Below are 14,955 nucleotides of genomic sequence, written 5' to 3' on the forward strand. Positions count from 1 at the left end.
TCATTATATATTTTTCTATAGAATGAGAGTGGGAACTAATGGAACCTAGGTTATATAAAAAAAATAATAATAAGCGGCAATTGTAACTTTTTTTGTACTATTTAAGTTAAGTAAGATTAACTTTTTTCTACAGTCTTATGTTTGAAGTACTAGTGCCGCCCACCCGCCCTGTATTTTCTCAGAAGGGGTCATTTGCCAAATTCAGTCTTATTTTATCAAGTACTAGCCCCCCGCCCCACCCGCCCTCTGTTTTCTTAGAGAGTCTGTCATTTGCCAAAATCAGTCTTATCTTAACAAGTACTAACCCCGCCCACCCTCCCTCTTCACATTCTAACAACTAATTTTATTTCTTTTCAGTATAATATGCACTTTTCATTCTGAGCAGATATAAGTATTCAGTGAAATAGAGTTGGGGTGGGTGGGCGGGGTTAATTATATATTCTTCTGTAGAATGAGAGTGGGAACTAATTGAACCTAGGTTATATTAAAAAAAATAATAATAAAAACCAGCAATTGGTAACTTTTTTGTAGTATTTAAGTTAAGTAAGATTAACTTTTTTCTACAGTCTTATGTTTGACGTACTAGCCCCGCCCACCCGCCCTGTATTTTCTCAGACGGGGTCATTTGCCAAATTCAGTCTAATCTTATCAAGTATTAGCCCCCCCCCCACCCGCCCTCTGTTTTCTTAGAGTCTGTCATTTGCCAAAATCAGTCTTATCTTAGCAAGTACTAACCCCGCCCACCCTCCCTCTTCACATTCTAACAACTAATTTTATTTCTTTTCAGTATAATATGCACTTTTCATTCTGAGCAGATATAAGTATTCAGTGAAATAGAGATGGGGTGGGTGGGCGGGGTTAATTATATATTCTTCTGTAGAATGAGAGTAGGAACTAATTGAACCTAGGTTATATTAAAATAAAAAAAATTTAAAAGCAGCAATTGTAACTTTTTTTTGTAGTATTTAAGTTAAGTAAGATTACATTTTTTCTACAGTCTTATGTTTGAAGTACTAGCCCCGCCCACCCGCCCTGTATTTTCTGAGAAGGGTTCGTTTGCCAAATTCAGTCTAATCTTATCAAATATTAGCCCCCCCCCCACCCGCCCTCTGTTTTCTTAGAGTTTGTCATTTGCCAAAATTAGTCTTATCTTAGCAAGTACTAACCCCGCCCACCCTCCCCCTTCACATTCTAACGACTAATTTTATTTCTTATCAGTATAATATGCACTTTTCATACTGCGCAGATATAAGTATTCAGTGAAATAGAGATGAGGTGGGTGGGCGGGGTTAATTATATATTCTTCTGTAGAATGAAAGTGGAAACTAATGGAACCTAGGTTATATAAAAAAAAAAACAATTAAAAAGCAGCAATTGTAACTTTTTTGTAGAATTTAAGTTAAATAAGATTAAATTTTTCGTACAGTCTTATGAGCAAGCAGTAGCCCCGCCCACCTACTTCAGTCTAGTAACCACTCATAATATTGTTTAGTCTTATCTTTGAAGAACTAGCCCCGCCCACCCACCCTGTATTTTTTCAGGAGGAGTCATTTGCCAACATCAGTCTTATCTTAGCAAGTACTAACCCCGCCCACCCGCCCATTATTTTCTTGGAAAGTATGTAATTTGCCAAAATCAGTCCTATCTTAGCAAATGCTAGCCCCGCCCACCCGGCCTTTTCACATTCTAATCACTAATTTTATTTCTCTTCAGTATAATATGCACTTTTCATTCTAATCAGATAAATTAATCAGTTAAATAGAGGTGGGGTGGGTGGGTGGGGTTAATGATATATGCTTCTGTAAAGTGAGAGTGGGAACTAATAGAACCTAGGTTATATAAAAAAAATAATAATAAAAAGCGGCAACTGTAACTTTTTTTGTACTATTTAAGTTAAGTAAGATTAACTTTTTTCAACAGTCTTATTAGCAAGCACTAGCCCCGCCCACCTACTTCATTCTATTAACCACTTTTAATATTGTTCAGTCTTACGCTTGAAGTACTAGCCCCGCCCACCCGCCCTCTATTTTCTCAGAGAGGATAGCATTTGTCAAATTCAGTCTTATCTTATCAGGTAGTAACCTCCCCCCCACCCGCCCACTCTTTTCTTAGAAAGTATGTTATTTGCCAAAATCAGTCTTATCTTAGCAAAAGGCCCACCAGCCCTTTTCACATTCTAACGACTAATTTTATTTCTGCGTAATATGTACTTTTCATTCTGAGCAGATAAAAGTGTTCAGTGAAATAGCGATGGGGTGGGTGGGCGGGCTTAATTATATATTCTTCTTTAGAATAAGAGTGGGAACTAATAGAACCTAGGTTATATAAAAAAATAAAAAATTATTCACTTCACATTAATAATAATTTATTACGTACTAGTTCTTTTCCACTATGTATTGATAAGGAAAAATATGAATGTCCGGTTAATTTTGCGGTCGAATATATATATGAAAATAATTTAATATCATGTACTTTAAAAAATGTATCTAGTTGAGTCAAGCTATCTATAAATCTGATTATTGTTACTGACGGTTAAATGTAAATAAAGGTGTGCATCTCATCCTCTATCTAACAAATTTGAGATAAGAGATAAAAGGGAACTTGTTATGTAAGTACAATTTAAACACAGGTTGTTAGGCATCTAGCAAAAGTAGTTGTTTTTTTAAAATAAGTCATTTTGTGTTCCCAAATTGTTATAAAATATGTATCAGTACAATATGTAACCGAATTAAATTGCGAAATTATAGCATATTTCAAAAAATGTCAATAAACAATTTTTAAAATAACCCAACAATTTAACTCTCATACCTTTTGTCCTCTTTTTGGTGATTTTGTTCTTTCCATTTTATGGACCGCATCTTCGACTTCTTTCGCGTCTTATAATTTTCTATTTATGATTTTTACGTTAGGTTGTATTTGAAATAAACACAGAAAACAAGTCCCACCACTTTGCTACCCTTACCTACCTTTACTTTTTTTTATATACATGTAGTGATTTTTGCAGATGTTAGTGCAACAAGGTACGAATTAAATAAGTGAAACAGGTGTAAGCAAACAGTGAACTAAAGCAAGCTTGAGTAAAAATAACATAAATAAAAAAAAAATAAACACTCACGTCTGTGTGTAGAAGGAAGGGTAAATATTCCTGAAATTGAAAACAACTGTTAGCATACGACACAAACGGAAAACATAGTAAGTACGAATTTGTATAAAATGTCTTAAATAAAGCGTGTAACGTGTATAAAACCAGTCTCGATAAAAAAGAGCAAAGAAAGCAGAAATAATTACTGAGCGTTTAAGTTGGCATAACTTTAATCTAACAATCTGCTTTTGATTACATAACCGCGCTAAGCAAAAATCGCCCCAAAAAGCAACCAAGAAACCAGCGTCCTACTTTCCAAGGACGCTCTGCTGCCATTGGCGCGCCGACAGACTACGCCTTTATCCACCCGGTACGATTAGCGTGTAAACAGTGATCAGCTGATTCGCAGAAAAACCTTGTAGTATATCTTCCTTCGAAGTGCTTCGAAGCGGTATCTCTTCCAGGAGGTTTCACACCCCAACACGTGCGAAATCCTGCTGAGAGTTGATTTATATGGGCGAAAATTAAACAAATCCGTTTGAAGTTCGGCTCTGTCTGTCTTACATTAATTGTTTATTGTTATGTAAATGCCTGACAAAAGATATCGGTCGGGTTTATTCCGTCACGACTCGAGGTCAAGAATTCCGAGTTAAATGGTTCATGTGTGTTGACATTTAATTATTCACATTTTTGCTGGCGAGATAACGTTATCATTATCAATAAGGAAATGCTTCACTGTTCGCGGGCTCTATCCAGGACATGGGAGGAAATTGGGTAGAACGTGGAGTTATTTCAATTTCGTTTCGGGGCAGACATTTTTAAATGTCCGTTAAGGATGGATGCCGTAGGTGGGGTTCGGGGTCACGTGGCCGTGACGTCACGGGCAGAATTTGACCGTTAATGAGATATTCTAAAGCGCGGATTTATATGCACACGTATTTGTCAAAATATGCGCATTTCTATGCGCAAAATTTCTTCGCAATTTTTGATAAATAAGCAAAAAACACGAGAAATGTCTGTAGTTACATTTAATACCTATAAAATATTTTTACATAAAGCATAAATACCCTATAAACTACATATATTTTACTGTTACAGTTAATAATCTGATTTTTGTCAAATTTTCTGTTAATAACATTGTGCATGAAGAAAAACTTCTTTCTACATCACCAGATGCAATGGGTGTGTACTTTAAAGCACTAATAATATCCGGATCTAATTGTACATTAATATCTAGTGATTCACCACTTAAAATTAAACTGATGTTTTCTAGGAGCTCGTAACCAGGATTTTTATTAATTACCTCTTAGGATTCATTAATAAATTTTAATGCAGTCACATACTTGGCTTTTTCTAATTATTTGAATGCAATTAAATAAGATTTACTAGACCTTTTATTTGCGATAGTTCTGATTCGTGGAGATTTTGACAGTTTTTGCGCTCACATGTTATCTAAAAAATAAAATCAATTTTTTTTTATTTCAAGACAAAAACCGCTTAAAATAGTCGTATTAAAAAATATGCAATACGAATTTTTAAAAAAGCACTTACCGTTATTCCACATATAAAAACATTTTCGGCAGTTGAAATAAGCTCAGGATAGTCTTATCTACGAATGTATTAAAGTTGTTGGGCACTTTGCACAAAATTTTCTACCACAGCATTTTTCGTATTCTTTTGAAATATTACAATTAAAATTAGGTTAACATAAATCTATTACTTATATTTTGCAAGTTTAGCTACTCAATTTACATATTTAATAAGGGATTTAATATTTTCCTTTTATTTTGTCTAATTTATTAGTTAAGAGGTGTAATTAATTTGTCCTATAAATGGGATTATTCCGTTGGAAAAATATTTTTTTTATTTATTTATATTTATTTAAAATTTAAATGTTAGAAATTGTTGTAAAAAAGCCCATATCAGTGAAGTAAATTTCTGTATTCATTAAAAAAGGCAGGCAGATTTTCCTAAATGCGGCGACTTTAAACATTTAACAATATTATTGATTATTATTAGATATTTATTAAAAAAAGGATCAATAGAAATTTAAAATATTTCTTTTGTTAGTATGCGTAGATCTCACTGCAATTTGTTTTTCTTTTTTTAGAACATGAATAAAATTAAATGCTCCTCCGTTGGTAGGTAAACATACTTTTTATTGGCAGAAATTTTTCTATTTTTTCATACATCAGTGAAATGGAGAAAGAAGGTGGACGGGGCGGAGTTTAGCTTTTCTCTACAGTCATAAGAACAAGCAGTAGCTCCGCCCACCCACCGCCTCTTTTTCAGAAGATGTCATTTGCCAAAATCAATCTAATCTTAGCAAGTGCTAGCCCCGCCCACCCGCCCTTTTCCTAATTTTATTTCTGTTGAGTATAAGATGCACATTTCATTCTGAGAAGATCAAATCAATCAGTGAAATGGAGGTGGGGTGGGTGGGCGTGGTTAATTATATATTCTTCTGTAGAATGAAAGTGGGAACCAATAGAACCTAGGTTATAGAAAAAATAAAAAAGCAACAATGTTAACTTTTTTTTTACTATTTAAGTTAATTAAGAATAACTTTTCTACCGTCATATGATGAGTAAGCAGTAGCCCTGCCCACCTACTTCATTGTATATGTAACTAATTTTAATATTGTTCAGTCTTATCTCTGTAAATACTAGCCCCACCCACCCGGTCTCTATGTGCTCAGAAGGTGTCATTTGCCAAATTCAGTTTTATCTTAACAAGTGCTAGCCCCGCCCACCCGCCCTATTCCTAATTTTATTTTTGTTCAGTACAAGATGCATTTTTCATTCTGAGCAGACGAAATTAATCGGTGAAATAGAGATGGGGTGGGTGGGCGGGGCTATTATATATTCTTCTGTGAGTGAGAGTGGGAACTTATAGAACCAAGACTATAAAAAATAAATAAATAAAAAGTTGCAATTGTAACTTTTTTTGTTCTACGTATTTAAGTTAAGTAAGATTAATTTTTTTCTACAGTCTTATAAGCAAGCAATGGCCCCGCCCACCCCTCCTCTATTTTCACAGAAAGTGTCATTTGCCAAGTTCAGTTTTATCTTAACAAGTGCTAGTCCCGCCCACCCGCCCTATTCCTAATTTTATTTGTGGTCAGTGCAAGACACATTTTTCATTCTGAGCAGATAAAAATAATCAGTGAAATAGAGAAAGGGTGGGTGGGCGGGGTTAATTATATATTTTTCTATAGAGTGAGTGTAGCAACTAATAGAACCTAGGTTATATATAAACAAAATACAGGGTGTCCCAGAATTCGCGCCATTCCCGTGAATGACATGTTCCCTGTCCCGAACTGTGCAGTAATTCGCAAAAAGAATTGTCCAGGCTTTAACCGTGTGAGAACTGGAAGGCGATTAAGTTGACCAATAGAGAGGCTGTTTTTATATCCGAACGTTTCTATGTTCAAAGTTACCTATGCCAAGAACAAAAAATCGGGTAATACTAAAGTTGAATGATTTTTTCCGAATCCCCCTCCGTCAACAAAAGGAAACAGAAGTGTGGTTATAAATTTAATCATTTTGACAATTGTTTGTCATAAACTGTCACGAAGTTCATCACTGACCTGAAGAGACGCTTCTGCGCCAAAGATGACTGATTAATGTACACAGAGACATCAACGTTTACTTTAAGGCAAGTAGCATGGGACAGAAGTTATTTCTGCTGCCATTCTAGTTAAATTGTGTTTAACTGGGCTGTACATGTCATAAGAGAAGCTGTTTCATTTCATCGTAGGCAAATAATACATTTATTACTATTCTACATAGAGTAGCTACCGAAGAGCAGGTATTAGAAGTCATTTTCTTAGAGCCCCGTGAATAATCGTCGGCACCCAGACCAACAAGTGTTTCACCGATTGTTACATCGAGCAAGAGAAGATGGATCTTTTCAACCTAGTCGGAAAGGCTGGGGCTCCACGGAATGTACGTGTGGGTGCTGAAGAGCAAGTGTTAGAAAACATGGAAGCGGATCCTAGGAGAAGTGTCCTCTATGTAGCGCAAATGAGTGGATGCTCAAGATCGACCACTCATCGTACCCTTCAAGAGAGAATACTGCATCCTTACCATTACACGAGAGTGCAGCATCTGCGACCAACCGACTACCCGCGACGAGTACATTTTGCTCAATGGTTTTTGCGACAAAATGAACTAAATCCTGATTTTTCACGGCGCATTCTTTTCACCGACGAATGTTCATTTTCCCGAGAAGGAATGTTTAATGCACACAATTGGCACTTCTGGGCACACGAAAATCCACATCTCACTAGGGTGAGAGCGTATCAGGAGCGATTTACTATTAATCTATGGGCTGGAATCATTGGTACTACTGTGGTAAAAATTTTAATGCATCTGATAAAATTATCACTAAACTCCGTTCCTGTTTTTTTAGGTGGGGCCGTTTGTGTTACCTGATCGCCTTAATGGGGATGTATATGCTAATTTTCTACGACTAGAGCTTCCGGCATTGTTGGAAGACGTTCCTTTGAATGTACGGCGGAATATGTGGTTTCAGCACGACGGCGCTCCTCCACATAATTCGATACTTGTACGACGAACATTGAAAAGAGTATCGTCATAGGTGGATTGGGCGTGGCAGTACTAACATCTGGCCTCCTAGATCTCCAGACCTTTCTTTTTTGGACTTTTTTTTTAATTAAATTAAAAATTACGTATATAGAGAACCCCTAGATACGTTAGAAGAACTGGAAGTTACTCCTGAGATGTTAAATAATATACAACACAACATAATGCGACGAGCTAGAACTTGCATTGAAGTTAATGGTGATCATTTTGAGCACATTGTTTAATAACGTTACAGTACAACGATTCCGGCCCATAGATTAATAGTATTGCTCTTGATATGCTCTCACGTTAGCTAAATGTGGATTTTCGTTTGCCCAGAAGTGCCAATTGAATAAGACATCAGTGACTTAGTGGTATTGGTACTGATTTGTTTATAGTTTGTATTGTTCTTAAAAAAAAATGCAACTAAACGATTTTTGTTATAATTTTTATTCGTATCTTTTCACTCTCTAGGAAAGTACTCGCAACTTTAAAGAAACTGTTTTAAATCAGCATGTGCAACATCAATATTATTCTTGAATAAGTCTCCGTTTTCAGTATCTCCCCCACATGATTGACACACAGCAGATACCTCTGATCTCAATACACCAGAGAAGTGGAGTCTCGTCTCTTTTTCGTTGCTTAGATTAGGTATCAACAACAAAGCTGTTCAGTAAAAATTGATACCTACTGTTTATTGAAAATTATAAGCACCGATTAATCAAAAGCGATATTTATGTTTTAGTACTCTTAATAACGTTCTTTGAATGGACATGTGGTACTCTTTTTTAGAAATAACGATAAACTTAATATCAGGGACACGATGCATAGTGAATTCTGTAAATGTACTAATTTTCATTTAAAAGAACAACACATTATTCACGAGGCTCTAAGAAAATGACTTCTAATACCTGCTCTTCGGTATCTACACTATGTAGAATAGTAATAAATGTATTATTTGCCTACGATGAAATGAAACAGCTTCTCTTATGGCATGTCCAGCCCAGTTAAACAAAATTTAACTAGAATGGCAGCAAAAATAACTTCTGTCCCATGCTACTTGCCTTAAACTAAACCTTGACGTCTTTGTGTACATTAACCAGTCATCTTTGGCGCAGAAGCGTCTCTTCAGGTCAGTGATCAACTTCGTGACAGTTTATGACAAGCAATTGTCAAAATGATTAAATTTATAACCACACTTCTGTTTCCTTTTGTTGACGGAGGGGGATTCGAAAAAAATTCATTCAACTTTAGTATTACCCGATTTTTTGTTCTTGGCATAGGTAACTTTAAACATAGAAACGTTCGAATATAAAAGCAGCCTCTCTATTGGTCAACTTAATCGTCTTCCAGTTCTCACACGGTTAAAGCCTGGACAATTGTTTTTGCGAATTACGGCTCAGTTCGGGACAGGGAACATGTCATTCAGGGGAATGGCGCGAATTCTGGGACACCCTGTATAAAAAACGGCAACTGTAACTTTTTTTGTACTATTTAAATCAAGTAAAAATAACTTTTTTGGCAAGAGTGAGAACCAATAGAACCTAGGTTTTATAAAAAATAAAAAAACGGCAATTGTATTTTTTTTTGTACTATGTATTTAAGTTAAGTAAGATTAACTTTTTTCTACAGTCTTATGAGCAAGCAGTAGCCCCGACCACCTACTTCATTATAATAACTACTCTTAATATTGTTCAGTTTTATTTTTGTAAGTACTAGGCCCGCCCACCCGCCCTCTATTTTATCAGGAGAGGTCATTTGCCAAATTCAGTCTTATCTTATCAGGTACAACCCCCCCCACCCACCCACCATTTTCTTAGAAAATATGTCATTTGCCAAAATCAGTCTTATCTTAGCAAGTACTAGCCCCGCCCACCCGCCCTTTTAACATTCTAACGACTAATTTTATTTCTGTTCATTATAATATACACTTTCCATTTTGAGCAGACAAAGGTATTCAGTAAAATAGAGACGGGGTGGGCGGGCGGGGTTAATTATATATTGTTCTGTGGAACGATAGTGGGAACTAATAGAACCTAGGTTATAGAAAAAAATAGAAAATAAAAAAGCGGCAATTATAACTTTTTTTTGTACTATTTAAGTAAGATTAACTTCTTCTGCAGTCTCATGAGCAAGCAGTAGCCCCGCCCACCCATCCTTTATTTTATCAGAAGGGGTCATTTGCCAAATTAACTCTTATCCTATCAGGTAGTAGCCCCCCCCCCATCCGCCTACTATTTTTTTAGAAAATCTGTCATTTGCCAAAATCAGTTTTATCTTAACAAGTACTAGCCCCGCCCACCCGCCCTTTTAACATTCTAACGACTAATTTTATTTCTGTTCAGTATAATATGCATTTTCCATTTTGAGCAGATAAAGGTATTCAGTATAATAGAGACGGGGTGGGTGGGCGGGGTTAATTATATATTGTTCTGTGGAACGATAGTGGGAACTAATAGAACCTAGGTTATAGAAAAAAATAAAAAATAAAAAAGCGGCAATTATAACTTTTTTTTGTACTATTTAAGTAAGATTAACTTCTTCTGCAGTCTTATCAGCAAGCAGTAGCCCCGCCCACCCACCCTTTATTTTATCAGAAGAGGTCATTTGCCAAATTCACTCTTATCTTATCAGGTATTAGCCCCCCCACCCGCCCACTATTTCCTTAGAAAGTATGTCATCTGCCAAAATCAGTCTTATCTTAGCAAGTGCTAGCCCCGCCCACCCACCCTATTCCTAATTTTATTTAAGATGCATTTTTCATTCTGACCACATAAAATTAATCAGTGAAATAGATGTGGGGTGGGTGGGCGGGGTTAATTATATATTCTTCTGTAGAGTGAGAGTGGGAAGTAATGGAACCTAGGTTATATGAAAAAAAAAAAACAAATAAAAAATAAAAAAGCGCCAATTGTAACTTTTTTGTACTATTTAAGTAAGATTAACTTTTTCTGCAGTCTTATCAGCAAGCAGTAGCCCCGCCCACCCACCCTTTATTTTATCAGAAGAGGTCATTTGCCAAATTCACTCTTATCTTATCAGGTACTAGCCCCCCCCCACCCGCCCACTATTTTCTTAGAGAGTATGTCATCTGCCAAAATCAGTCTTATCTTAGCAAGTGCTAGCCCCGCCCACCCGCCCTATTTCTAATTTTATTTAAGATGCATTTTTCATTCTGAGCAGATAAAATTAATCAGTGAAATAAAGGTGGGGTGGGTGGGCGGGGTTAATTATATATTCTTCTGTAGTGTGAGAGTGGGAACTAATGGAACCTAGGTTATATTAAAAAAAAAAAAATAAAAAAGCGCCAATTGTAACTTTTTTCTACTATTTAGGTAAGATTAACTTTTTTCAGCAGTCTTATGAACAAGCAGTAGCCCCGCCCACCCACCCTTTATTTTATCAGAAGCGGTCATTTGCCAAATTCACTCTTATCTTATCAGGTACTAGTCCCTCCCACCCGCCCACTATTTTCTTAGAGAGTATGTCATCTGCCAAAATCAGTCTTATCTTAGCCAGTGCTAGCCCCGCCCACCCGCCCTATTCCTGATTTTATTTAAGATGCATTTTTCATTCTGAGCAGATAAAATTAATCAGTGAAATAGAGGTGGGGTGGGTGGGCGAGGTTAATTATATATTCTTCTGTAGGGTGAGAGTGGAAACTAATAGAACCTAGGTTATCAAAAATAAATAAATAAAAAATCGGTAATTGTAACTTTTTTGTAATATTTAAGTTAAGTAAGATTAATTTTTTCCTACAGTCTTTTATAAGTAAGCAAATAAGCTTATATTATAATGAATTAATTATATTATATAACCTGAATTGAGATGGGTGAAAGGAATAGACAATTACAGAATATGGGTCATAAAACCATGGTAAGTTGATAGTGAAGACTATTGACAATTTATGACAAGTTGCTATTTTTTTGAAATATTAGAATTAAAATTAGTTATATTTTGCTATTTAACTCAATTTATAATTTATTAAGGAATTTAATATTTTTCTTTCGTTGTATGTTATTATTCGTTAAGACGGGTAATTAATTTGTTCTGTAAATGGAATTATTAATATTATTTTTTAAGAATGTAAATAAAATTTAACGCTATGGTTTTTCTTTGTATCTACGCAACTTATTAGATCATTCCCTAATAAATTACTTGCTAAAGGGTGATCTATGAAGTAATTGTCGGAATGGGTATTAGACTGCTCCGCCTCCTCAACATAATCCCTCAACACTAACAGAGAATAAAGTTGACAAAGATTAAAATTTCTCCTGATCCAGTGAGCAATCGCAAAAATCGCAGTATTCGTCTGACAATTTGAAAATGACACAGGACGAAAGTACGGAATGAAATGTATAAATATAAACATAACGTTTGTGTTTGATGAAAAAAAAATCAAAACTGTAGAACACTTTACCGTTTAACTTTGAAATTGTAAAAAATCGAATTCGTTGTCATAAATTACAAAAATCAGCTGAGAACGCTAATAAGTACTTTAGGGTACGCTGTGGACCTTCGCAAAAATTTTTTTCCTGGCTGTTCAGTCCGTAAGTTTAAATTTCGTCGCGCTCCTAGCGGCAAGATCTTGAACTAACTCAAACCGGGTTGAATTCAAACCCATTTTTTTCAATGATTGTTAATTATTGTTAAAAACCCTGCTAATTTTCCACTAATACCTCTATTAAAATCATTCGACGTATTTTGAATTAATTTATGCTATAATAAAGAAATTATTTTAATAAATTGTTATGTTAACAAATATAAATGCGTTATTTTGTCAGTGTGAGGATTTTTAAGCGATTCTATGATGTTTATCACACAAAAAGAGGAAAAACAATGACTGAAGTGCTTTTAGGGGCCTAGAACATGAAAAAAGTTGAAGATGACCCATCAAAAAATTCAAAACTGGTGATCTCTGCTTAAAACATTACTATTATTTTTAAAACTCGTTCTTGCGGTTCCAAATTGACATGTGAGATAGGCAACCAAACATACAATGGATTAAAGTAAAAATTTTGAAACCGGAAAATCAAAATACATAGTTTTGTTTCGTGATAACAAAATCATTCAAAATCATTGGTGTCCTTGCACAAAAATAAAACTCAAAGTAAACGTTTTTCGTTCTTTTGAAACATCTGAATAGACTCTAAATCCCCTTCCTTCATGATACAAACCCACACGACCTTAACAAACGCTAACAAGGCCTCATCCGTAAATCAATTCTCAATCTCGCAACCCCCTCAACCCCACAACTCAGATCATTAAAGCTACATACATTCCCCGCCGTGCAATATCTGAAATTACTCAGGGGTTGCAGTGCCCCTCGCACGCAGCCATCGCATGCCGCCCAAGCCATTGATCACTTCACCCCCTTCCAGTTTTAAACAAACCTGACTCACTCTATCGAACCGCCGAAAAAAATCATCAAAACTCTACAAAAAAACAAGGTCACGTTGAACACAAGTCGCAAATGCCATGCACAGAGAAATCCTTAACCCTTACCACCAGGATTCCGGACGTCCGCCTCGAGTTGTATTTCTCCGGGTCGTCGTCGGCGTCGTCTCTGCTCTCGGCCTGCCCCATGGCCCCTGCGGGGGCGCATCAACGAGGCCGGCCCAGGTACAAGGGTCCCTCGTCCAGGGAACGGCACACACCACCCGTTCTGCCGCCGCCGCTGCCGACCGCCGTTACCTGTTACCGGGGTTACCCAGTGACGTAACCGGTCTAGGGGATGAAAGGGCGCGGGCCGTTGGGTTGGTACCGGCGTCGCGGGATTACTGAACGCTCCAAACGTGATTTATCGCCGAAACATTGATCTGTTGTTTTTCATAAAAATTTGCGATGGTGATTATGGTGATAAACAAAATGCTGATTTGCTGGAGGAGCGTTAATGTGGAGGTTTATGGTGGGCGCAGATGGAGGAGTTAATGAGGGTTTTATGGAGTGTTTAGCGTGGTTGTAAAAAAATGGATAATTGCAATCATCTTGCGTCAATATTTCCAACACTTGTGGTTTATGAATCCGTTTTGATTTTTTACACCGATTTTTGGAAAAGAAACATCGAAACCGTATAATTGTATATTTTACAATTTCATTTATAAGCTTCAAAACCGATACTATAATATCTACCAAACGTTTCAAATGTAAACTTTGTACGAAATGCAATTTTAGTACTGAGCGTAAATTAACAAATTTGTAACAAGTATTTGTATTTAGCGCAAAGTTCGCAACTACACTGTCGTGTGGCTAGATGGCAGCACTATGCCGGAGGTCACATTTTTGTGAATTTCCAATCAACAACAAACTTTTTAAGTGAATTTATAGAAATAAATATGAAAAGGCCAATTCCAACCAGTACGCTGCTTAGGTTTCCACTATTATTTGGTGGATTTTTAGCAGTGGTAGGCTTAGGACTGTCATACAAGTTTGTAGGTTATGTCTTGTTTTGATTTATTATTATTGGATTGTTTTGAAGGGAATCCTGGTTGGGGGATGTGGAAGGATCCAGGAACAAAATTTTAGGACAGGGGAACTTGGAGGCTAATCCAATTCACGATTTTAAGAAAGAAGTTGCAGCAAAAATTAAATCGTGAAAGAAATACGTGATTTTTAAAGACTGGTCGAAACGTTATTTTTGTAGTCTTGTATATACCTACTAATAGTAAAACGATATTCAGTTTTTTGTTATAATTTGTTTTATTAAAAAGGATGCTACGTTGGGGGATTTTTTATTTACAGCATTCTTAAATGGAACTGTCATAAATTTATTATAATAGATTTTTTAAGGACACGACTTGTACTAACACAAACTTAAAAATTGTATACTTCCATCCACAATAGTAACTATTTTTGACATTATTTGTTGAGTGTCCAGTTCTAAATTTGTTGTTTCAGTTTTAAAATTTATATTTTTAATGCTGACGTAGGCAACCAAGAATACTCGCGTGGATTATCAATATCATTAACTACCGTTTGGACGTTATTAACATATTTATAAATCATTTAAATAATTATTTTTTAAAACTGCATCGATGTATTCTTTCCAGAACTACAAATGTATATATTTTAAGAGAGCTTTCATGTTTTCTCAAAGTTTGATATCTGCTAGAGTGTGAAAAAGTAGATTTCCCGTTTCTGTCTGACTATTGCTTGTTATTAACGATTTTATTAGACAAATACAGTGAAAACTAAAAATTTCACTACAGTCAAAGTTAAATTTTTAATGTTTTGAGAATGTCGTCTAGATGGTAAAAAACTAACCGAAATTTATCTGATTTGATGACG

The 14,955-nt window shown here is 35.8% G+C and overlaps 2 protein-coding genes and 1 long non-coding RNA gene across 4 annotated transcripts in view; 2 read left to right on the plus strand and 1 right to left on the minus strand.

Annotated features, from left to right (window-relative positions):
* Positions 1–13,338, minus strand: part of LOC135128651 (monocarboxylate transporter 3) — a 126,385-nt gene extending 113,047 nt beyond the window's left edge. The window contains exons 1-2 of one of the 2 annotated variants that reach the window (XM_064055617.1): positions 13,174–13,338; positions 3,116–3,145 (exon numbers count right to left, since the gene is read on the minus strand). In XM_064055617.1, the coding sequence (XP_063911687.1) occupies positions 3,116–3,145; positions 13,174–13,254 (111 nt within the window). In that variant the 5' untranslated portion in view covers positions 13,255–13,338. The remainder of the gene's footprint in view (positions 1–3,115; positions 3,146–13,173) is intronic. The other variant, XM_064055618.1, reaches the window with a different exon arrangement.
* On the plus strand, positions 6,985–7,728 carry LOC135129037 (uncharacterized). The gene is made up of 2 exons (XM_064056119.1): positions 6,985–7,437; positions 7,496–7,728. Exons 1-2 carry the CDS (start codon positions 6,985–6,987, stop codon positions 7,682–7,684), a joined length of 642 nt encoding a protein of 213 aa, XP_063912189.1. The 3' UTR covers positions 7,685–7,728.
* A 584-nt stretch (positions 13,339–13,922) lies between the features above and the next one.
* On the plus strand, positions 13,923–14,389 carry LOC135129038 (uncharacterized). The gene is made up of 2 exons (XR_010280500.1): positions 13,923–14,095; positions 14,147–14,389. It is a non-coding gene; the product is annotated as an uncharacterized LOC135129038 (long non-coding RNA).
* The last annotated feature ends 566 nt before the right edge of the window (positions 14,390–14,955 follow it).

This window comes from Zophobas morio, unplaced genomic scaffold, assembly GCF_036711695.1.
Source record: "Zophobas morio isolate AGI-343-1 ecotype UQ-CSIRO unplaced genomic scaffold, CSIRO_AGI_Zmor_V1 ptg000014l, whole genome shotgun sequence".
NCBI lineage: Eukaryota > Metazoa > Arthropoda > Insecta > Coleoptera > Tenebrionidae > Zophobas > Zophobas morio.